This window comes from Neovison vison, chromosome 3 (assembly GCF_020171115.1).
Source record: "Neovison vison isolate M4711 chromosome 3, ASM_NN_V1, whole genome shotgun sequence".
Taxonomy (NCBI): Eukaryota; Metazoa; Chordata; class Mammalia; order Carnivora; family Mustelidae; genus Neogale; species Neogale vison.
Window position 1 is genome coordinate 38,452,347 of NC_058093.1, and position 24,867 is coordinate 38,477,213.

Here is a 24,867-nt window from a genome sequence, read left to right on the forward strand (position 1 = left end):
AACCATGGTTTTAAGGCTGAGTCCTGAGTCTGGGGGAATGCCTCAGACCCAAGGGAAGCCAGGACTGTTGGTTACCCTAACAAGAAATGAGACCAAACTCACAGCTGTGGCAATACCATGACATGTCTAAATAATGGAGGTAAAGATCTACAAGCGTCTAGAAGAACGGGTAATACATACAACAGATCAGGAATCAGAATGTCTCTAGTTAATGAAAGCTTAAAAATAAGATGACTCTTAAAAATTTTTAAGAACAACCCAGCACTCTATATCCAATCAAACAAGTACCAAGGTTGTGTATTTTCAGACAGTCAAAATCTGAAAATAATGAAAAGGCTTTTAAAAATCTCATAAGCGGTTTTTCTTAGAAAGCAAGTGGAATAAGATATATTCCATCAAAACAAAACCGTGAACTGGGAAAGACAATGCGGATCTGGAAACAGAAAGCTAAACAAAAGACTGAAGAAAATGCCCAGGCTATATAAATAAAAGCTGTGAAGCAGGCATAAATGAGCGGCCATCCAGAGGCCTTATTTCTTCAAGACTATTTAACAAAAGCCAAGTAGACAGCTTGAGAAAGAATTTAGACAGTAACAGGGTTTGGAGTAATGGGTTCACAAAGAAAAACATCAACAAAGTAATTATTTAAATCAAGAAAAACAGAAACAAAAACATGTGAGCCAAGAATCCTTCCGACATGACTCTGTAAATGGCATTTATGTGTCCATACACACACTGGGTGGGCACTGATCATGCCTGGGCAAAGGGGAAGTGTATACAGTACATGCTTGGTGGGTACAGAGGTGCGGTGACTCCTTCATAAAAGGCAGGCGATAGTCAATAAACAATCAAGCACACGCTCTATACACATGGAAATAAATACCAAAATAACCAGACCTGGGGAACAGCAATGTGGTGGAAAGACTGCTCTTTTTTAAAACTTATATGTAACTTTAGTAAAATGTAATTTGGCTAAATTAATTCTTATTCTGAACTGGTATACAAAAATACATACCATGATAATTTAAAATCTGCAAAGGAAAATAAAAGCTTTCTTTGGGATGCTTGAATAGTTCAGTTGGTTGAGACTCAGATTTGATTTTGGCTCAGATCCATGAGATCAAGCCCCACATTGGGCTCCATGCTCAGTGGGGTCTGCTTCTTTCCCCACCCCCTGCACGTAACTAAATCTTTAAAAAATAAAAATGTGAAAACTTTAAAAAAAAAACAACAAAGCCTTCTTAACTCTTTGGCTGATGATACTTGTTTCCATTCACTGTTCTTTTTTTAATTTGACAACTCACTTTTCTAACAATTTTTAAAGCCTCAAAATTATTAGGAATCAGTAATTTTTCAAACCACTTACATATTAAATTAGAGCTTTAAGCTGCTAATTATTTTCACAGCTGTCTTACAATGCAGAGAACTCTCAACACTCAATCCTTTTCCCTTTAAGCTCCTCAGCCAACACCTCATGAGGTGAAAGGTAATTTAATTATTTAGATGACCCTTTAAGACTCTAGGTGAAATCAAGATTTTAACTCTTAAATTCTCTCCTGCTCAACACATTGTTATTTCTTCCCACCATGCTAGGGATGCAAAGAAACAGGTCTCTGTCTTAGATTAATGATAGAGGCCTAAATACCTTCCCAGAATTCTGCATCTGCCTGATTCTTGTCTAGTTCTAATAATGGCCACAGGCTGCATTCAAGTCACCAGAAGAGCATGAAACTCAAGCTGGAAACAAGCTGTTAAGTACTGCTGACTAGGTTATTAATAATGTGTGCATGATGTCCACTTAAATAATGAGAGGAGACCAGATCTATAAATAGACACATCAGACTAGAAATATAGAGATTTTGATCACAAACTTTCTTGTATTTCTACGTCATCCATCACCTTCTACTATTCAGACACTACATACTCTGAAAGTCATACTACTTCAAGATTAGCTTTAAGTCAGATTAGCAAATTAGACCTTGAAGCCATATGAATTATAAAAACATTTTAAAATATATTAAAATATAAAAATATTTTCAAAACTCACTTGTATCATTATACTGCTGGACTGCTTTTACATTTATGCTACACAAATTTCTGAAAATGTCTGTTTACTTATGCTAAACACAAAGCAAGAATAATTTCTTAAATGTGTATTAAAAATTGTCACATAAAATTTTTTTAAAAGATTATTAAAAAAAATAAAATAAGAATTGTCACATAATACTATCCCCTCTAGGGTATTCTCAAAACTTCTATCAACTGATAGAGTATAACCTCTGTCATAGAGCTATTTTGATCAGTTGCAGCTGGCAAGCCATAAGGCTTTAGGAAACACATCTCAAAAGTAGTGGTTTCACTAGTTCTCCTGCCTGCCGTAATTCCTGACCAGGAACTCCTTCATCAGTCTGTTAACAGTTGCCAAAACAGCACACTGGGAAAGGTCTTCTTAAGTATCATGACTAAATGTATTCTATCATTTCCCAGAGGTTCCTTGGAATACTGCTGTCTCCCAAGATGATCACGCCAATCTGTAAAATACTATTAAGCAGAAGTTACCATAAGATTTCTCACAGCCTTCAATGTGTTAATGTAATCCTAAATCTCCTCCAGTAGTTATCTGACTATGGGAAATGAGTTTTCATGAAGTATCATGTAAGTACCATTACTCCTACAATTTGCAAACAATTTTTATCTCCCATGAAGCTTTACTGAGCAACCGTTCAACAGTGATTCTTTACCTGAGAAAACATATCATATTCTAATTAATAGGTTCGCTGATTCTTAGAAGTTGAAGAAAACAGACAATCAATCAATTTGGAATGCTTTTTATCTCACGAAGTGGCCAGATCCATTTTTGGATAACATACAGATTCTGGTTCCACGAGATACACTAATCATAAATCTGCCCGTCAACCTCTACCCACTGAATCTAATCATGCTCCATGTCTTGCTGGAGGGCGGACATTTCTTCATGCGTAAAGAGCCCTTCAAATATGACAATAGCTCTCGAGTCACTAATATATGTCAGTACATTAATTATACAAAGTTATTTTCACATACTTTATTTTATTTATGCTTCCCAAAGATGAATTATTATTACTATTTTACAAGTAAGATCCAGGATTACGCTGCATGGTTTGCCCAACTTCGCAACACTATAAAGTCATAACAACTTCTGGGGCGCCTGGGTGGTTCAGCCAGTTGGGCACCTGCCATCAACTCAGGTCATAGTCCTGGGATCAAGCCCCACCCCACATCAAGCCCTGCACTGAGCTCTCTGCTCAGAGGGAAGCCAGCTTCTCCCTCTACCTCTGCCTGCTACTCCGCCTACTTGTGATCCCTCTGTCAAATGAATAAATAAAATCTTAAAAAGAAAATAAAGTAGTAACAACTTCAAATCAAGATCTTTCAAGTCTAGGGGTGCCTGGGTGGCTCAGTGGGTTAAAGCCTCTGCCTTCAGCTCAGGTCATGATCTCAGGGTCCTGGGATCGAGCCCCGCATCGGGCTCTCTGCTCAGTGGGGAGCCTGCTTCCCCTCTCCCTCTCTGCCTACTTGTGATCTTTCTCTCTGTCAAATAAATAAATAAAATCTTTAAAAAAAAAAAAAATCTTTCAAGTCTAAAAATAGTTGTACCTTAAACTTGATCAGAGGATTTATCAATCCTTCATTCTCAAAAGGTTGCTGAACACAGTTTCTGTCTTAGCATACTCAATTTCTGCTGCTCTAAATTCTACGATGCACCTCATGTACTAACTACTATACTAAGTGTCCTCATATAATCATTTATTCTCAAATAAGCTATTATACCCATTTAGAAAGAAAAGTTTACAAACTTTCCCATAGTCGCCACTTGATACAATGGGAGAACTAGGATTCCAACCCAGGATTTTCACTTCTATAATAAGTTTTCTATTCCCAACATGCCATTACTTGAAACTCAAAAAAGATTGCCATAAAAATACCTTATTTTGCCCCTACAGTCTTAAGTACAATTACCAAGTACCTTCATCTCTTTTGTGGTATTGCTTCCTATATTAACTTCCTTTTCCCCCAGAGAAATACATTAAGTAATCATGCCTAAAATCCACCCTGCCCTGTCTGACCTCAAGAAGCCTTGCTAGATTTAGCTCACCTGATCTACTCAATCCTATGCATCCCAGTTTCACGACTGACTTCTGGAACAAGAAGGTCTGGGTTTGATTCTTGGCTCTATAGTGCTCACTTTGGCCGCACATATACTAAAACTGGAAGGACTCCTGGCTCTATGGCTTCTTGGTTCTGTGACCTTAAGGAGGCAAACGGACCACTAACTCGGAGTTTCCTTACTTGTAAGATGGAAATAATAGTACCTGCCACAAAGGGCTGATGAGGAGTAAATGACATGATCCATGTAAAGGATTTACAAGTTATCAGGCACTTGGCAAGAATGTTACTTATAAATATTCATTACTATGTGTTTTGAAGGGTTTTCACTTATTTGAAAATAAGCAAATGCGTAGTGAATGGAATGGTATAAATCCTTGGGTTCACACAATATTCATCCCTAAACATGAATCAATACCAGTGAAGAAGGATCAAATTGAATTTCATCTCCTAATAAACCCAAATATGGTGTGACAGTTCAACAGAGAAGAAAGGATTGAAAAGTAAGCAGTGAATAAAAGGAAGCAGTGGCTTCAAGTTACACATTGCCGCCATCTTCCAACTCTGCCGTTTGTGAGGTATGTTACCTGGCAGGTTATCCCACCTCTCTGAAATAAATTTCCTTAATAACTAACAACTTAATAACACCAGTTTTTTTAAAAATTAAATGGAATGCATATGTAAGATACCTGGTATTTCTCAAAAATAAATAATGTGAAATAAATGCTCATTCCCATCTCCTGTTCCAACACCTTGGGCTATAATTAAGACCTGAGAACTAGGGTAGTGGTAGAAAGAACGGAAAAGCTGTATTCGTGACCATACAACACACACAGATTTTGTGAATATGAGGAAGACGATACAAGTTGAGTTTTACTCCACTTGCCACCAAGTGCAATGCAGCATGAGCTTCACAGGCCGACTGGTTTTATTATGGCCTTGGGGTCACGTCAGAACTCCCAATGCTTTCTCATGGAGAGGAACAAAGGAAACTGCACTGGGGGGAGGTGCAAGAGTCAGGTTTTTTCCTTAAAACTTATGTTAACAGACTCCAAAGAAAAGAAAACAAGTGTCTAAGGAGAGTTGAGGACGTGACACTTAAGAACAACCTGCTCTTGCCCTGCCTTGGACCCTCCTGGAAATCAGAGCTTAAGGAGGGGAGCTCTGTCCGCTCTGCCAAGCACAGCACACCAGAAGGCAGAAAACAGAGGATGGAATCCCACCGAAGCACCTATAAACTCACCCTGGCCCGACGCCTGTGGAGGCAACACAGCTACTATGTTGGACACACACACACACACACACACACACAAATGTGCTTGCATGCTTCTACTTCATTTTAAAACAGAAAGGAAGAGGTGTAAAAGCAGGAATAAATGAGCCCCAATAGTCAAGAAAACCTTGGCAGGTCCTACGGATGGCTAATGGTCCCTTTTTAGCTTGGCTTTTAATTTCCTTATGACTTCAAGGTACCAATCTTAATTCAGTACCTATACCTTCAAATTCAAAAGATTTTAACACAGATATAAGATATATTTAAAATACCCAACTGAACAAAATTCTACAACATAAAAGATATTACCTTCATGATAAACCTATGGTATAGGTTAAACACAAGATTTACACAGGGTCTACTAGTATTCTTGTCAAAGTTTAGCAAATATTGAATCAAGTGGAAGTACAGATAATTAAACAGCTAACAACTGTCTCTGATCCAAGAGTAGGTTAGGCTAATGCACTATCAGTTAAACTTTGACAAGAATACTACCACACTATATAAATTTTTTAATAACCAAGAAAAGATTCTGCCCCTATCAAAATCAAAATCTAAAAATGTTCTATGGGGGCAAAAAAAAAAAAGGTAAAAAGTTAAAAAGATGGACAAATATTACAAAAATTACATGCTGGAATTGTACATTAAGTGCTTTATTATTCTTTGTATTTTTTAGAATTCTCAAGATAGAAAAAATAAAAGAACGGCCTTCAGCATTATAGCAATCATGCAACTGAAGAAGGCCACCACCAGCTCTAATCAATTCTAAAGACATGAACATGCCACTTCCCTAAAAAAGTCTTTTGAACAAAAGAGAAAAAGAACCCTATTGCCCATCTAGTTTCTTTGCTTGAAACGCATTATTCTGAAATGTTAGTTCTACTCCACTGTTCAAGAGGGCAACATTCTTTCCCATTTACGTGGCCCAGTGTACGGAACGTAAGGGGTGTTCATCTTCAGACTAAGCTCTTTAAAGGCCATTAAGTATGACATGTGAATAGATTTCATCTATACTAGGATACATTTATTTTGAAACTTTAGGTCATATTTCCATATATCATGAATGTATCATACCAACACGCCCCCCGCCCCCCTGGCCAAAAAAACCCCCACCATTCACTTCTGATCATGGTCAAATGCAACTCATAACTGAAGTAATTCTGTTGTCTGGTTAAAGAAAAAGATCCAACTTAAGGTCCCACTCTGACAATCGGAAACAACTTAGTAGCAGGTACTAAAAGGGTAAAGATACAGGAACTACTACAATGGCATTCAGAAATAAGAAGGCATTCCTGACTGGTCTCATTAAAACTAAATGTAGTATCAAGTATTATGTATTGTTACAAACAGATATAGTAATAAATGGAAGACTGCCTCAAGCTGCAAAAAAGAAAAAAAAAATCTGACTACTCTAAAAGCATAATCACTTTTGACAAAGCAAGAAAAATTTTCATGGGGATTAAAAAAAAAAAAAGGAAGAAGTAGTAGAATGAAGAAGTTGTTTCCATATACTTACTTGCTAATTTGGCCTGTAATCCAGAAGGTCCAGGTTTTGATGTCTCTGACTTAGAAGACCCTGGAAGAGACAGTTTGGTTTTAGGAAGGCTAACTTTAGGGCTGAAACGAGCAGCCCAATCGAATTTTGAAGAGCCACCAGTTTTACTCTGTTCCTTTTCCCTGCTACTTCTTCTCGGACTGGGACTGGACGCTGAACGGGAACGCCTGGCCTTGTTCTGGTCTTTTCCTTGTTTCAGTCTGGCCCCTGGTGGTACAGTGGAGGAGGCCGAGGCAACAGCAGAAGAGGAGGAGGAAGTCGAGGCAGCGGAGGAAGAATCAGTGATGGCGCTGCACCCAGCTTTGGCCGAGGCGGCGGATTTTGAAGCCAGCTTGGTGGGTTTTGCAGATCGCTCTTCGGCACCCGTTGACTCAGACACAGAACCACTCTTTATACAAGAACTCTCTGTCCTCTTTCTTTTCTGACTCCGTGAACTGCCAGCGGCCCCACTCTTTCTGGTATGAGCCTTACTTGTTGACGGCGATTGTGCAGATTTCAGTTGTTGCTCCTGGTCTAAATGTCTCTTCTTTGACTTACTATGTGGCTTACTGGTTTCAGAGGGAGATTCAGTATGCTGAAGTGCTTTTGGTTTTTTGGCAGAGCTAGGAGAATTGGTCCTGTTGTAGTCTGGACTAGCACTGCGTTTCACTCCTCGAGAATTGTCTTTCTTAGGCACCTGCCCCGTTTTTTGCCTTTCTGAAGTATTGGCTCTGTCTGGATCCTCTGGTTGTGGAACTATGACAGCAGATGACGAACTGCAGCTTCTGAGAGGTCAGATAAGAAGAGAGTTAATATCAGCCTGCCGTCATTGTACCTGTCCTATAGTACTTAGTAACTTTTCAAATCTGAGCAAATAGTGCTTTAAAGAAAAAAAATGCAAAAGACTTCCTGATTAAGTCCAGGCTAACTAAACACAAGTTTTCAAATGGCTCAAAATGTGTGGGGGGGTGTCAAAAAAGCAGGTCTGACTTTGAATGATTAAATATTTGATTAGAAGATCAATATTTGATTAGATCAGAGTAATTCTTCAGCCCAAAGATTACTGACACTAACCCTTCTAATCACAAAACAAGAATTAAGATTAAAAGAAAAGGAATTCTTAGCAGTTCAGAACTAGCTGAAACTAGAATATTGGTGCCCTGTTCACAAATATAACTTCTTTGTCAAAGCCTGAAATACGTAACCACTTATGTATGCACTGTCAAAACGAAGGTAAGAGAATTATATAGTACCATACCTTTCTAAAAGACTCCTGTCAATTAGATCTTAAGAAATCACTGACCTTTGGCTCTACCAAGAAAAAACTAAAAGCAAAACCTTTAAAAAAAAAAAAAAAGTAAAATGGCATTTCAGATGCCCATGAAGGTTTGTTAATCAAAAGGGGAACCTCACAGCTCTCCAAGGGCAAAAATACATTGTCTAGAGCTTACTGCTACTGCATTGACACCACTGCAAAGTAAACTATTAATCCTCAAAGTTACAATCAGGGAATAATGAAAAAACGTATCACAACATCTTGCGATGAGCTGCTAAATTTTAATTTATGCAATGATTCAAATGCAAATAATTCTGCCTTGAAAATGTACAAGCAATGTGAAGATTTACCTTTTAGAAAGGTGTCCCCTTGACAGTTCAGAAGTAGTATTAGACTGCACTTTGGGTGCCTTAGAATTAGATTTTCTACTCTCAGGAGGGCTATATCCCTTATGTTTTGCCTGCCCTAAATGTGACCTGTCAGCAGAAAAATCAAAACAGAAATCTATCAGGAAACTGATATGCAAATACAGTACTGAAATGTGAATTATGTTTCATTTTTTTTTAAGTCTCCCAATTCTTTACTGTTCACCCGACCCTTTCCCCAAATATTTCCATAATTATTGTTCTACCAAATAATTTTGCCAAAAATCTGCCTTAGAACCAATACCTCAAAACCCAAGAGTGCAGGTCTTTTATTACCAACTTTCATAACTGAATAGCAATATTATAGTTACTTAAGCAATAAAAAATTTTTCAACAATTATACTGCACACTCATATAGGCTAAATGTTTGCAAACGCAAATCCAGCCTTTAGATCTAAACACTACTTTTTAATAGATAATATGAGTATAACAGCTTAAAAGCTTTACAGAAGAGGCAGTCTGTGATCCCACAAGGATACGGATTCCCAATTTCCAGATTGTAATTCAGGTTAGCACAGTAAATGCAGAGGCAGAAGGAATCAATTCTTGAACTGATTTTACACGGAAAATCATTAGAAGCACTAAACAGTAAATAAACTTACATGAAATCGATAGAATGGTATTTGCTAAAAATGAAATGCACTAATCAATAGAAAGCACACCAAAAACCAAGTTCTAGAGAAAGAGATAAAGAATTGACCACAAAATATTCCAAAACATTCAAGAGAGCCCATCACTGATATACAGTTGGGTTTTATTTGTAATAATACAAATTCTGTGCCAGCACTGTTCTAAGAGCAAGCTGGTAGGACATGAATAAACTGTTTTTCAGTTGTTAGATTTTTTTTTTAATCTCAATGATTACATTACACTTACATAAGCAATAAAAAGAGAGCATGCATTAATATATACCCAGAAAAGCTGGTGTTACATAGTCTGTGAGATAGTAATGTTAAAAGATGCAACTATTTTAATTCACAGCTAACAACCATCTTTCATGTAAATAACCTTAAAAGAGCATATTCTGATAAGAAGACCAAAGTTTCATTAATACCAAAGCTGTTAAAAAAATTTCTTTAAAGGCTTTCATTCTGAACTTCATCTCCAAGGAACTTAGAAATAAGACCCTGAAACCTCACATGACCATTCTAATTCAATCTGTAAGGATGCCATATAGTTCTTAACATATCATAAAAGTTCCACCATTTCTTCAAAAAGATGCTTTAAGGTTTCTCATCTCTTACTTTTTTTCTTCCATTCTTGAAAGAAGGTATGAAATTAGCTTCTCAACGAAAAAAACATTTTTGGAACTGCAGTATCATTTTCATTTTTAAGGTTTTAATATATGACAGACTAGCACTTTCTAAAGACTTACTAGTATAGTGTTCTTAGTCTTGACTGTAGTAATGAATATAAGCATTTTTCAAGATACATGTATTTTTTCGAAGTGTATCCAAGCTCAATCTTTTAAGATTTATCCACTGTGATTTAGTTTGCATCTTTCCTAGATATTCTTCCAATGCAGACTGAAATTCTGTTATAACCCATGAGTTTCCTATTAAAGAGAATTAATTTCTAGAAACTGCTTTGTTTTTGTTACACTTTTACTAACAGATCTGAGAGTTCTATTTAAAAAAAAAAGAAATGGAACTGAGTAAATTTTTCAGTCACCCTAATTACTTTTTAAAAGGTGTAATGTTCTATTTTCAAGGTATACAATTTAATATCGATAGAACAGACCCTATAAGTTATGCCATTCAGGTTCTCTTTATTTTTATTTTAGTCAAGTCTGCAAAGGTTTCATTTTTAATTGAATCACAATTTCTACTTCATTACAAATTTTTTTTTAAAGATTTTATTTATTTATTTGACAGAGAGAAATCACAAGTAGATGGAGAGGCAGGCAGAGAGAGAGAGGGAAGCAGGCTCCCTGCTGAGCAGAGAGCCTGACGCGGGACTCGATCCCAGGACCCTAAGATCATGACCTGAGCCAAAGGCAGCGGCTTAACCCACTGAGCCACCCAGGCATCCCTACTTCATTACAAAATTTAAAATATCCCTTGCTGTAGTCCTTGATCGTCATTTTAAAATCATTTAAAAGAAAACTTCCTCCAGGGCGCCTAGGTGGCTCAGTGGGTTAAAGCCTCTCTGCCTTTGGCTCAGGTCATGATCACAGGGTTTTGTCATGATCCCAGGGTTTTGGGATGGAGCCCTGCATCCAGCTCTCTGCTCAGCAGGGAGCCTGCTTCCTCCTCTTTCTCTGCCTGCTTCTCTGCCTACCTGTGATCTGTCAAATAAATATAAAAAATCTTTAAAAAAAAAAAAAAAAAAAAAAGGAAACTTCCTCTAGAGTTAATGACTTTGTGATAACATTCCATTAAATATTCAAACGGCAGTCTTAACAAATGTTTACCATATATATATTCCTAGTTAATAACTAGAGGATGGGGGAGAAAATTCATTCTCTTTGTCAACAGAATCTCACCAACATCAGTCCAATGCTGAGAGTGATGTAGAAGGCAGCAGCCCTCCTCTTTTTACCCCCAAAAATTGTTCCTGGCTCTTCAACAGACCTAACTTTATAGCCACTTAAATGAACTCCTGGGTTTCTATTGTTCTTATAACTTCAATGACCTAAAAAGGATTTATCAGATAAATACTCAAAATTTCATCACAATGGGGGCGGGGAGCTACCCAGCTTAGAAACTGAAACTCCCAAAACTAGCTTAAAACCAACAATGCTGGGGCGCCTGGGTGGCTCAGTGGGTTAAAGCCTCTGCTTTCAGCTCAGGTCATGATCCCAGGGTCCTGAGATCGAGCCCCACATCGGGCTCTCTGCTCCGTGGGGAGCCTGCTTCCTCCTCTCTCTCTGCCTTGCCTCTCTGCCTACTTGGGATCTCTCTCTCTGTCAAATAAATAAATAAAATCTTAAAAACAAAAACAAAAACCAACAATCCCCACCATTCACCTGACTGCACCTTTCCTAAAATTAAGTATGACATTCCTACTGAAGACTGGTTAAAAACATTCCAAAATATTAAATAGCGATCATTAACTACCCTTACACCCAGTATTTAGCAGGGTCTTAATACATTTTCTGTCAAGGGTAGTAATACTTCTGGCTTTGTGGGCAATATTAGGGTGTCACATAAACAATTATAAACAATATGTAAACAAAAAGGGCACGGCTACATTCTGATCAAATTTTTATTTACAAAAATAAGCAGGAAGCTGGATCTATCCCGGGGGGTCATACACAGTTTTCTAACCCTTGGCTTACCAGAAGAGAGTAGGCAACCAGATGGTACCATAAAGAAACAATATGTGGCCTCCCAAAGCAGGGCTCTGTTTTATTATGCCCATTTATAAATTATTAATGCTTAGAATACTGTAAAGTAAATCTCCATAAAATAGTAACGCCCAATCTAGAATAGCCAATTAGAGTATCAAAGGATTCAACACTCAACAAGCCTTGATGCCTTTTCGCTCATTTCACCAATTCCCTCATTTACCAGGCCTTAATGCTCAACATTAACTTTTATTAAAAAGCATAATCTAAGACCCAGTAAAATTTATAGCCACTACAATCAAATCTGCAAAAATAACACAGTCAAATTCATGACAAACTCTTTTGAAAAGCACCAGAATAAGCCCATTTAGTAAATTACAGCCCAAGGATAGGTGGAAAAGTGGGTGGGTATATATTCAGGAGGTTTATATCATCCTATGCATATTCCTGGTTGGGGAGAAACCTCTCTCTCTACAAAATCACTCACTAAAAATATCCAGTCTAATGGTGAAAATATGACTGGGCACAGAGCACTCAAACCTATGTTATTTTATAATCACGTTCCTAACAAAAACATCACCAATTTTAAAGATTAACTCTCCACTAACATTTGCACCAATAATCACAGTTGGCCCACTCTTTGGAATCTTATTTTTGTACTTTCTTGTTTTAAGTGTGAATTTTTAAAGACATCTTAAGACCAGCTTCAGAATTAAAAATACAATTCCAGGGGATGCTTTCTTTCCTTTTTCTCATTTTCTTTCATTATAAATACAGGAGTAAGTGGTTTTGAGCTTCCTTCAAGTGTTCAACAGTGCAAAGCGTAGTGGTTCTGAAAGGCAGTGAGCTAGCTATTTCTTGCACTAAGTGATTTCTGTAACATTTTTAAGTTTTTTTCATAAGATCTTCATAGATTACCAAATCTTCCACGCTAATTCAAAGTCTATTCCACTTCAGCTCATGTAGTAACAGGACAGGAAAAACTGCCTGTGTCGATCAACACCACTTCCATGTTATAATGACATCATTTCCCTATTTAGCAAGTATATGTGGTCCAACTCACATTAAAGAAACCCAGGTTACAACAGAACAGACTAATCTACTCTGGGTTGTGTGGCTTTAAGACCTAAATGCCTCTTGCTGACTTCTGGGCAAATCATAGTTGACTGCCCCTGCTAGATACTTCAATTTACCTTTACTACTATTTAATAAAATACTTCTAGTCCAAAAGGTTAAAAACCATCTCTAATCCAGACACCACCTAATTAAGGATAAAATCTTTTATCAAAGAACTCATTCTTGTCTTAATGTGAAACGAGTGCCCAGTTGTAAGTAACCACTTAACACTTTATGTCACAGGTATTAAATTCTGTTTGAAACTAATTTTCATGCCAGACATATTCACAGTTCAAATACATGTACATATTACCAAACACAAATGATTTGGGGCTTAAATATCCAAATTTGTTTTTTGTATGTGCATACAGATATGCGTGCAATTTTATGCTTTTTTAAATTTTTTTACATTAAATGCATTCTTATAATTCTGTCTTCTAAATTAAATGCATGTTTTAAATAAGTCACTGGTTTTTCAATAATGAGGGTGGAAAGTTCATTTAAATTACTTTAAACAAAAAACTCGGGGCGCCTGGGTGGCTCAGTCGTTACGTTACACATCTGCCTTTGGCTCAGGTCATGATCCCAGAGTCCTGGGATACAGCGCCACAACGGGCTCCCTACTTTATGGGAAGCCGGCTTCTCCCTCTCCCTGTGCTTGCGTTCCCTCTCTCATGCGCGCGCGCTCTCTCACTCTGTCAAATAAATAAATTAAATCTTTAAAAGCAAAAACAAAACAACTCACTAATATTCTCAGCAAAATATACTGTTTTCCTATTTTCAATCACAAAAAAAAAGCTGATTAGTTTGACCAATGTTCCTATGTTTAGTTATGGCAAAATGCTAATCCATTGATTATGTAATTTACCGTAAAGAACTTTTTAAATAAAGCAATGTTTTAAACATCAGTGGTTCTCCCTGTAGGGAACATTATGAAAACACGTTAGGGAACCAGGTGCTATTACCTTTTAGCAGATGTGGACTAGAGATGAAAAAAAAAATGTCATGCAATATAGAATAGACAAAATGAAAAACTGTCCCATCACCCACAGATTTCAAGTAGCCTTGGTAATACATGAAAACCTTATCAAAAAACTTGAAATCTGGCCACGATATAGATAAAATAATACATTCTCATAATTTCTCAGCTTGTATTTGGTTTGCACGTTTTTTAATATACATAAATTTCTCTAGCAATCTATGGGAATCAACAAAAGATTGCATTTTTTGCAGCTTTACCAAGGGTCATGTGTCATTCGGGAGAAGTCTACAATGAAATGTTGCTTATGGCATTTAAGCATGTTGCTGTAGCTGCCACATTCAATAAATTCAAATATAAATGCAAGCATCTGAATATAGTGTCATCTTGTGTCAATGAGCCCAAGCATTTACCTACTGAAATCTTTTGGTACCAACTGTTTTCCTTTTACTTGCTAATTCTTACCCTTACAAAAATGCTTACACAGTCTATATATTTAAAAACACTTTATGTTTCTAAACTGCTTAGGCATGTATGTTGTATTTCTTAATTCATTTCAAGCTAACAAAGGGGCATCATAATAAAGATGTTTACACTCTATGATACACATTACAGGATGGGAGCATTAGATCAATAAAACAGACTTGAGAACTACTGTAACAAGCTTCTCATTTCAACAGATTTGTTAGGTATGCCAATTCAAATATATGCAAGTCATGACAAGGCATATAAATACAGGTAACACACAGTTGAGTTCCTGTCCTCAAACAGGTCAGTGCCTCATAAAACAATGTGATCTATCTACCAGGTGCTACAAAGTTCCCAACACAGGGAGAAATTACTAATAGCAGGAGAATCCAGGCTTTATAGACTACATGGATTTAAACCACATTCTAAGAATGAAAAGCTGAAAAAAAAGAACATTTGAGTCAAAAGCAGATTATAGGCAAAAGCAGAGAGAGGAAAATATGAAACCCACATGGCACCTGGCCAATGATATGAATTTCCCTGAGCACAGAGCTACATTAGGAACCAAGGTTGAAAGGACAGGCTACGGCTTAAATGCCTTGTCAAAGGATCTAGATTTTGTCCTTTGGTAATAGTCTACAGTAGGAGATTTACAGCATTACAAACAGCAAGGCAAAACCAAAACATTCTTACGTTCAACGACCCAAGCAATACGGAGGAGGGATGAATAAACTACAGTCTGTACTTTACTGTGTAACAGAAACAAGGCAGAGGGACTGAATGTAATCAAAACTGTGGAAGAGGGCACCTGGGTGGCTCAGTGGGTTAAGCCGCCACCTTCGGCTCAGGTCATGATCTCAGGGTCCTGGGATCGAGTCCCACATCAGGCTCTCTGTTCAGCAGGGAGCATGCTTCCTCCTCTCTCTCTCTCTCTCTCTGCCTGCCTCTCTTCCTACTTGTGATCTCTCTCTGTCAAATAAATAAATAAAATCTTTAAAAAAAAAAAAAAAAACTGTGGAAAAAAATGGCCCCCAAGTGGAGACCAAACAGCTCAATATGCTTTCACCCTCCACATTTCACAAAGGAGTTGGGTAAGGAAATATAAACACCAACATAATCCAAAGTAAATTAGTGATCAGTGGTAGATTAGTGACATAGTCTTTAGTATTTCAAAGGTACATTGGTTTTTGTAACTACGTGAGTAAAAACTTTCTAAGATGATCCCAGAATACATACTTTTAAAGGTGTGGTTATGCGATAAACCTCACATTTTTTTTTAAAGATTTTATTTATTGATTTGACAGAGAGAAATCACAAGTAGATGGAGAGGCAGGCAGAGAGAGAGAGAGAGAGAGAGGGAAGCAGGCTCCCTGCCGAGCAGAGAGCCCGATGCGGGACTCGATCCCAGGACCCGGAGATCATGACCTGAGCCGAAGGCAGCGGCTTAACCCACCGAGCCACCCAGGCGCCCCTCACATTCATTTTTTAAATGCATTACCAACTTAATCCTCAAAAGACACCCAAGGCAGGTCTATTTCTACTCTAAAGATGTAGGCCCCTAGGCAGGAAAGCTAAGACTGAGCCCAGGCATTCTGACTCTCTGAACCTGAAACCCGCAGCTATACATAGGGATTCAGGGTCAAAGGAAAAGGCCTGCATCTACAGCTATGAAATTTTTCCTATCCATTTTGCTATCTCTGTCCCTGATTGTATACACATCAAATTAAATGACTTAAGGCTTTGCAAATGATATGCAAGAAAAATGGAAGAAAGTGTGTGGAAAGAGTCCTCCTGCTTTCTTTTGCTTTCCCTATTACCAAGAAACAGCCTTCCATGTGGGATGCTAAACTTGCTGTTTAACTATGGAAGGAGCATTTGTATATATTCCTTTTTCCATTCACACCCATACTCTTCTAGGAAAGCATTCCGATACTGAGAAAGCACTCGTAAAACCTGGTGTGTGGAACATCAGATTCACTCAATATAGAGGGACAGAAGAATCAAAGCAAAGCCTCAGTTAAGGAAATGAAAAATCTATGGCAGCTGACACCTTATGGGTTTCCAATATGCTTATCATGTGACTTTTAAACACAATCTCATACTAGTGATTAAAGCAAGAAATCTACACTGCAAAGAAATTTACAAAACACTTAAGATATTATTTTGCTGGTCCAAGAAAAAACTTAACTATGAAGACCCTATGTGTAAGGGGCACCTGGTGGCTCAGTCAGTTAAGTGCCTGCCTTCGGCTCAGGTCATGATCCCAGGGTCCTGGAATCCAATCTCACATTGGGCTCCCCGCTCAGTGGAGAGCCTGCTTCTCCGTCTCCCTCTGTCCTCCCCCCACGTGTGCTCTCTACCTCACTCACTATCAAATAAATAAATAAATAAATAAAACCCTATGTGAAAAACCTCCAACTACTAGCCTCTGTTCATCCTTGCACCAAATGCAACTGTGCCACTGTTTAACACAACATTGTAAATCTTGCCTCCCAGCCCAAAGACCTGATGGGACAGACTAGCCTTCTAAGCACTACCAAAACAATGCTAGGAGTGAAAGAGTATATGCATACATGGTTGGGAGGCTAAAACTCAGAGCACCTAACTGTAACAGTAAGATTCACCATTACTGAAAGGAGCAAGTTAACCAGCTACCTGGCTAACTCCAGTATATGTTTTTATAAACGTGGTTTCAATTTAGTCTCAAGAAACAATGAGGTCATTTTCACACCACACTAACCATGTCTGCCAGTAACATTCTCGTCCTCACAAAGAGAATAAATAAAGCTTGAACTTCCACCTGTAGAGGTCAGGATTAAAAAAGAGACAGGAGGCGCGCGCACACACACACAAAAAAAAATATATAAAAAAGTTATCCTACTGGGGCGCCTGGGTGGCTCAGTGGGTTGAGCCGCTGCCTTCGGCTCAGGTCATGATCTCAGGGTCCTGGGATCGAGTCCCGCATCGGGCTCTCTGCTCGGCAGGGAGCCTGCTTCCTCCTCTCTCTCTGCCTGCCTCTCTGCCTACTTGTGACCTCTCTCTGTCAAATAAATAAATAAAATTTAAAAAAAAAAGGTATCCTAAAGGTGAATTAGTAGGAGATGCGAAGAAAATACACTGTATGCATGGCTGTGCTGCGCCAAGTAGAATTTCGGGAAGGAAACAAACGGTCTGTTGTAGACATGGTACAAGAATAAAAAAAATGTTTCAAAGGCCTTTGACAGTTATAATGTGCAGTTTACAAATATTCTATTTCTTCTCTGACCAGAACACATGGTAGGGTGGCACTTGCCAAACTACTCGGAAATTAACGTAGAGCCATACAACTTGTTCTGTCAAGGGAATGTGAGCGTAAATGAATCCCTTCTGGGGGAAGCCTTGGAGAGCCAGAGGGCAATTCCTCCATGCTCTCTTGCTGGAGCAATCTGCGTTAATCCCTGAATGTGCAGACACAGAGAAGAGCCACCAGCTGACCCGCGACAGACATGTGTTCTGGTGGCTAGATGGTTAAATAGAGTTCCTGTAGCATATTCTCACCCATCCTCTTATGTAGCCCATTTTGACCCTGTCCTATTTCAACTCTGCCTTCACTCCAATCATCTTTTCATGACCATTTCCATAAAAGATGGTCCTATTTCTGTGCCTAGAAATGCCAAGGAAGTCAACTTTCTTATTTCAAACCCACACTAGTATTTGTTGAACACCTATCACTTCAGAGGAAAGCAGCAAGTGGTACAAAAAATTAGAAATAAAATCCACACCCTCTAGCTAATGACCACATGTCAAGTAGAGACAAATATAGCTGATATGTACCACCTGCTTTTCAACTGCTTCTTTAGCTTTCAGAACCCAAATCAATGAGGTCATCGCTAGAAATGTCTCTCACATGACTCTAATCAATCACCTACATGCCCATTTCCCCTACTGAGTTGGAACAGCTTGTCATACGGGCTTTCTACTCTCATTTTTATAACTACCCTCCAGCATGGATGGGGCCTAAAAGCATGGTGTTCTACAAATGGATGAACACAATCTTATACGGAGTTTGGATTACAAGTAGGTGAAGACAGGACAGGGCTCTTTAATAAAGCCAAAAGAAGCGGGGCACCTGGGTGGCTCAGTGGGTTAAAGCCTCTGCCTTCGGCTCAGGTCATGATCCCAGGGTCCTGGGATCGAGCCCCACATTGGGCTCTCTGCTCAGTGGGGAGCCTGCTTCCTCCTCTCTCTGCCTGCCTCTCTGCCTGCTTGTGATCTCTGTCAAATAAATAAAATAAAATCTTTAAAAAAAAAAAATAAAGCCAAAAGAAGCTTTATTAAAATAATACACATGCAGGGCACGTGGGCAGCTCAGTTGGTAATCCTGAGGCTGTGGGAGTGAGCCCCATGTTGGGCTCCCAGCTGAGGGCAGAGTCTACTTGTGGTTCTTCCTCCCCTCCTCCTGCTTGCACATGTTCTCTCTCTCTCTCTCTCTCTCTCCAGAGTCTACTTGTGGTTCTTCCTCCCCTCCTCCTGCTTGCACATGTTCTCTCTCTCTCTCTCTCTCTAACAAAATCTTTAAATATAATACACACATATCTCCAGCTGCAAAACAGCTAAACAATCAAACATAGAGAAGACAGAAGTCAACATAGTTCTAAAGAACTAAGAACTCAAACTTGCCAGAAATTATGTATTTGCTTTTCTCTGCCTGTCCCTCTTCTTCCCTAACGCAGGAGATGTGCCATTTGGCAACTTCAGATTCACATCTTCTCTTTGCTACCAGGAAGGAGAAAGTTTCCAGTTTGAATCATGTGACCACCCCAGTCCCACCAATGAGCTCAGAACAATGGAGGACTGCATATTCTCCCAGCTTTGGCAAAAGACTAGGCAACAGGCAGCCAAGAGCAGAGTATGATCATGTTGGAAAAGAACACCTACCATTCAAACTGCAGGGGTGAAGAACTGAGGGAGGAAACTCAACAAAAGATGGCTGCTGTTACAAGAGGGGCTCATGTCAGCTGAGTGACTTTAAAGGTCAGTTCTACTGTACAGTTGTATGAGGGAGACTCACAACACATACTAACTTACTGGTTATACTTACGTTGAAAAATGTTCTCACATCTCATTCCTTAAACCTATTTTTCCAATGCTTAACCTCATTATATAGAAACGCCAATGAAATAAAACAGATGATTTTTTTTCTGTATCCAACTGACAAGGTAAAAATAACATGAACAGCATGATGAGGAAAAGCACTCTTTTTCCTGATGATGACAATAAGTAAATGGCTGAAAAAGCTGACCATCTTGTGAAACAAGTTGACCATAAAAAACTCCCTTTGACCAAGCAATTTCACTTCCGGGAACCTATCCTTAAAAGGCACCTGAAATACAAACATTTAAGCATAAGCAACAACCTTCCCACTGCAAACATTTAACTACCCAAAAACTAAAAAGTAATTTGGGAAAATGTTATATACAATTTTGGAAAATGTTATATATAAAATATATATAATATATAACATTTACATTACTATGATTCAGTAAGTCAAGTGGCCATTTGTAAACAATTACCAACAAAACCTGTTAGGATGCTGAGCTTTCAAAAGAAACAGGATCCAAAACTGTATTTACAGTGTAATAGGCTACATGCTAAATTGTATTTTCAAGACAGATAAAAATAAAAAAGTTAACACAGACTTTATCTCTAGATATTCATGCTTTTTTTGTGCTTTTCTCTATCTCATCCAATTGAAACAGATTTTAAAGCAAAACACCAATCTATTTCCTTTCTGTAAAATACTGTCTAAAAAATTTTTTTTAAAGTCCCTGCTCTGACAATGTTTAAAAAAGTTATTACCTACAGTCCTTATAACTGAGTTCATAGTAAGTAATTTAAACTTTGCATACAAATTTTTTTAAAGGGGCTGGGAAGGTGGAGTAGACTAGATTCAAGCATTTCCTCACTCCATCAAAAATTCTGACAGAGAAGGGCAGTGGCTCAGTCAGGTTAAGCATCTTGACTCTTGATTCTGGCTCAGGCTGGGATCCCAGGGTAGTGCGAGGACTGTGTCAGGCTCCATGATGGGAGTACAGCCTGCTTAAGATTCTCTCCCCTCCCTCAGCTCTAGCCCTCCCTCTCTCAAAAACATATCTGACAGAGAACAGAAAAGAGAACAACAGATCAGCTACAACCCAAAAGACTATAGAAGGTAAAGAGAGAACCCATATAAGAGGAAGAAATCTAGTTCATTTATGGATAGAGGAAAACAGAGCAGAGAAAATAATCAGGGGAGATTAAATATATACCAAAGATCCTAATTTCTATTAGCTGAAGGATGAATGAAAACTATTCTTCGAAAAAGAAAAGGAAAGGTAAGTGACCTTGATTTGAGGGAAGGAATGGTCACAGGAAGGAAGCTATGCAAAGAGAGCCTGATTAAAGTTTAAAAAAAAAAAGTGAATTTTAAAAATGAATGATTTTAAAAATTCTAGGAGGGAAAAACTACTACTTATGTCCTCAACTGAATGAGCTAATATTCTTCCATTATACATACTTCATACCCTCCTCCAAGTCCTCTATCGTATGGATTAAGTGGTTTGTGCAGTAACAACAGTTCAGCATAATGGAAAAAAATCACTGACTTCAGAGTCAAGTGGTTGGAAATCAGGTCCTGACTCTACACACTAACTGTATCAAGTTGAGCAAACTACCACATTCAGAGAACAGGGACAACACACTTTTTCTCACTCGGGAGTTTCTGTGGCTCTCCACTGGAAGAACATGTATAGATATTTTTTTAACAAAACACGCAACAGTGCACTGCTCTTGCTATGGATGCTGTTATGACCATGAGTCCAATCACTGTATCACGAGGAGTACATTTTCTCTTTCTTTTTTTTTTTTTTTTTTGTTTAAAGGTTTTATTTATTTATTTGACAGGAGGGAGCACAAGCAGGGGGAGTGGCAGGCAGAGGGAGAAGCAGGCTCCTGCAGGCTCCCCGTCAAGCAGAGGGCAGGACGGACACAGGGCTCCATCCCACACCCTGAGATCATGACCTGACCTGGAGGCAGATGCTTAACCACCCCACTATGAGTGGGGTGCTGTCATTTTCAAGATAAGGACTACTTCTGAATCAAAAGCTGACAATAACAGCATTTTACTTAGGAAAGCTAATCAAGAGGAGTCAGATAAAGAGAATGAAAATATAGTTGTAACTGCTCCCTTTCAACTTATCCCATTCCTCTCTCTCTCTCTCCCAAAATCACCAGAGAGATTTCTAGAGATTAAGTAGCACTTCTAGTAGAGAACATTCTACAGGGCTTTCAATGTGAGCCTGGGCTTTGATAAAAAGGTCCTTCCCAGGTTTGAGATTCTTTCCTGAGCATAGAATCAAGCTAAGAAGAGAAAATAAATTTGAACGAGTATCTCCTAATTTACATTCGTAGTCAAACTGGTAAGACTTTTTTGGCTAATATCCTAAATTTGAATGTCCTGATCATAATTATACTTATCTACATAAAAGGAAGAAAATACATATATATATTTTTTCAGAATTACTACAAATTATGGGATAGTCACACAGTGGAACATAAAAGATTTTAGAAGTCATGTTTTAAGCAAAGCAAATGACACAAATGATACTGAGTTTTAAGGGGAAGGATGGTAGGACTTGGTCCTCCTTTATGTGCTAATTTTGCTAGAATGTTTTTTGAAAACATGCAAAAGTTGAAATAGTTTAAGAAATGAAATAGGCTATATTCCTGAAAGGGAGAAAGGATTTAAGTACTAAAACCCTCATTATACACTGCTATATATATTCTTTAGCAGGTTTTCTGCCATTCCAAACATATTTTAAAATATTATCCTTCACAACTGAACATACAATTTTTTTTTTCAAATTGTTATCGAAGTATGGTTGGCAATGTCATATTAGTTTCAGGTGAACAACACAGTGATCTAACTAACTATACATTACTCAGTGCTCACAATAAGTGTAGTCACCATCTGTCAACATACATTACAACATGACCGACAATATTCTGTAGGCTGAACATTCCACATCTGTGACTTATTTTAATACTTAAAGTTTGAACTCTTAATCCCCTTCACCTACTTCACCCATCCTGCCATCCATCCCTCTCCCCTCTGGGCAACTACCAAGTTGTTCTCTGCATGAATCTGTTTCTGTTTTTAATTTGTTTGTTGTCTTTTTAGATCACACATATTAGTGAAATCATACGGTATTTGTCTTTCTAACTTAATTCAACTAGCACAAGTCCCTCTAGCTCTCTCCATGTTGCTGCAAATGGTAAGATTTCTTTTTTTTTTTTTTTTATGGCTGAGTGTTATTCCACTGTATACATATACCACATCTTCTTGATCCATCGCTAAATCTAAATCTAGATTCTCAATCTAAATCACTAAATGATGGATGGTTAGAGAGCTTCCATAACTTGGCTATTATAAATTATGCTAAAATAAATGAAGGAGTGCATGTATCTTTTGGAATTAGTGTTCTTGTCTTCTTTGGGTAAATACCCAGCAGAAGAATTACTGAATTGCATGGTGTTTCTATTTTTAATTTTTTGAGGCATCTACATACTGTTTTCCACAGTTGCTGCACCAACCGAACATATGACTGACAGACTGAAAGCAAATTAACTATGGCAAAAGTGTGCCAATCTACAAATCAAATTACAGTTCCATCTTGATTACAACTTTATTAGTTACTTAAACTAATACATCTTAAGAACATTAACCACTTCCATTTCTATTTCCCACTCATATTTTTAAAATACAGAGTACGGTAAAATATTCAACACCAACACACAGAGGGAAGACAATGGTGCTGAAACATCACTGTGGATTTTAGAACCAGAGTACTATATGAAGACCAAAATGTCGGTCATGAGGAAGAGTTCAAATAGAATCTGAGTATGTACTATGTAAAACTGCAGTTGTGCAAAAGGTTCAAGTTACTTACACATTTTTTTTTTTTAAGATTTTATTTATTTGGGGCGCCTGGGTGGCTCAGTGGGTTAAGCCGCTGCCTTCGGCTCAGGTCATGATCTCAGGGTCCTGGGATCGAGTCCCGCATCGGGCTCTCTGCTCGGCGGGGAGCCTGCTTCCTCCTCTCTCTCTCTCTGCCTGCCTCTCTGCCTACTTGTGATCTCTCTCTCTCAAATAAATAAATAAAATCTTTTAAAAAAAAAAAGATTTTATTAATCTTTTAAAATCTTTAAAAAAAAAAAAAAAGATTTTATTTATTTATTTGCCAGAGAGAGAGCGCGCGCGCACAGGCAGGCAGAGTGGCAGCACAGGCAAAGGGAGAAGCAGGTTCCCCGCGGAGCAAGGAGCCTGATGCAGGACTCGATCCCAGGACGCTGGGATCATGACCTGAGCCAAAGGCAGCCGCTCAACCAAATGAGCCACCCAGGTGTCCCACTTACACATTTTCTTAATGTTTTTTTAAAGTAATCTCTGAGCCCAACATGGGGCTCAAACTCATGACACTGAGATCAACAGTCACATGCTCTCCTGGCTAGGCCAGCCAGGCACCCCCAAAATAGTACGAGTACTTATGTGTGAACACATGCACATACAGGCTTATATATTCACGAGGTAAAGACAACGAAGGAAACTACGCCAGTGTTAACAGTGATAATATCTCAACTGTTAGGATGTTTTCCTTGACACTCTTCTGTGTTTTCCAAATTCTCTAAAAGAAACACGCCATGTTTTTATAATGGATATTTTTTAATCAACAGATAAATAAAGTGGGGGTGCTACAAAGAATAATCTGAATGTAACACAAGTTCAGAACAGAACTCTGTACTAAGTACCATGCTACCCAGTGTGGCACAAATTGCTGAAGTTAACTGACAGCCCTATGACACAGATATCCCCCCACTGTGACGAAGAACTTGAGGTTTCCTTAAAGACAGAACAAAGGATACACAGCTCTTTAACGGCAGAGACGGTCACTGCACTGAACGCAGTCCTCATCCAAAGTCCGTATGTTTAACTACCGAACAGCCCAACATCAGCAGGAGAGGTTGATATATTCTTCACAACTGACATTGTTTTAATATAATTTACTGGACAATATATACATGGTAATGCCCCCCAGTAATGCCCCTATCAGGTAGTCGTATTAGGATCTTGCCATTACTGACCGCAAGCTACACGTGCATCGGAGAATTAGGCCTTGGCCTTGCAAGTACAGTTCAGAATATTTCATACATAAAATGACAGTCCTTGGCTCAATGAGACAAGGAATTTTTATTCCAGAGAAACGCATCTGATTCTTCACACTACCTCCTATACAAGTATTCCAATGAAAAACCTGCTAAATAGCAGACCGCTAAGGAAATGATGA

The 24,867-nt window shown here is 38.4% G+C and overlaps 1 protein-coding gene across 18 annotated transcripts in view; it reads right to left on the minus strand.

The window, feature by feature from the left end:
- TRIP12 (thyroid hormone receptor interactor 12) overlaps positions 1 to 24,867 on the minus strand; it is a 146,728-nt gene that overhangs the window by 78,318 nt on the left and 43,543 nt on the right. For 11 of the 18 annotated variants that reach the window (XM_044241781.1, XM_044241779.1, XM_044241787.1 and 8 more), the window contains exons 3-4: positions 8,580 to 8,705; positions 6,936 to 7,738 (exon numbers count right to left, since the gene is read on the minus strand). In XM_044241781.1, coding sequence (XP_044097716.1) covers positions 6,936 to 7,738; positions 8,580 to 8,705 — 929 coding nt within the window. The remainder of the gene's footprint in view (positions 1 to 6,935; positions 7,739 to 8,579; positions 8,706 to 24,867) is intronic. The other 7 variants (XM_044241793.1, XM_044241792.1, XM_044241794.1 and 4 more) reach the window with 2 other exon arrangements.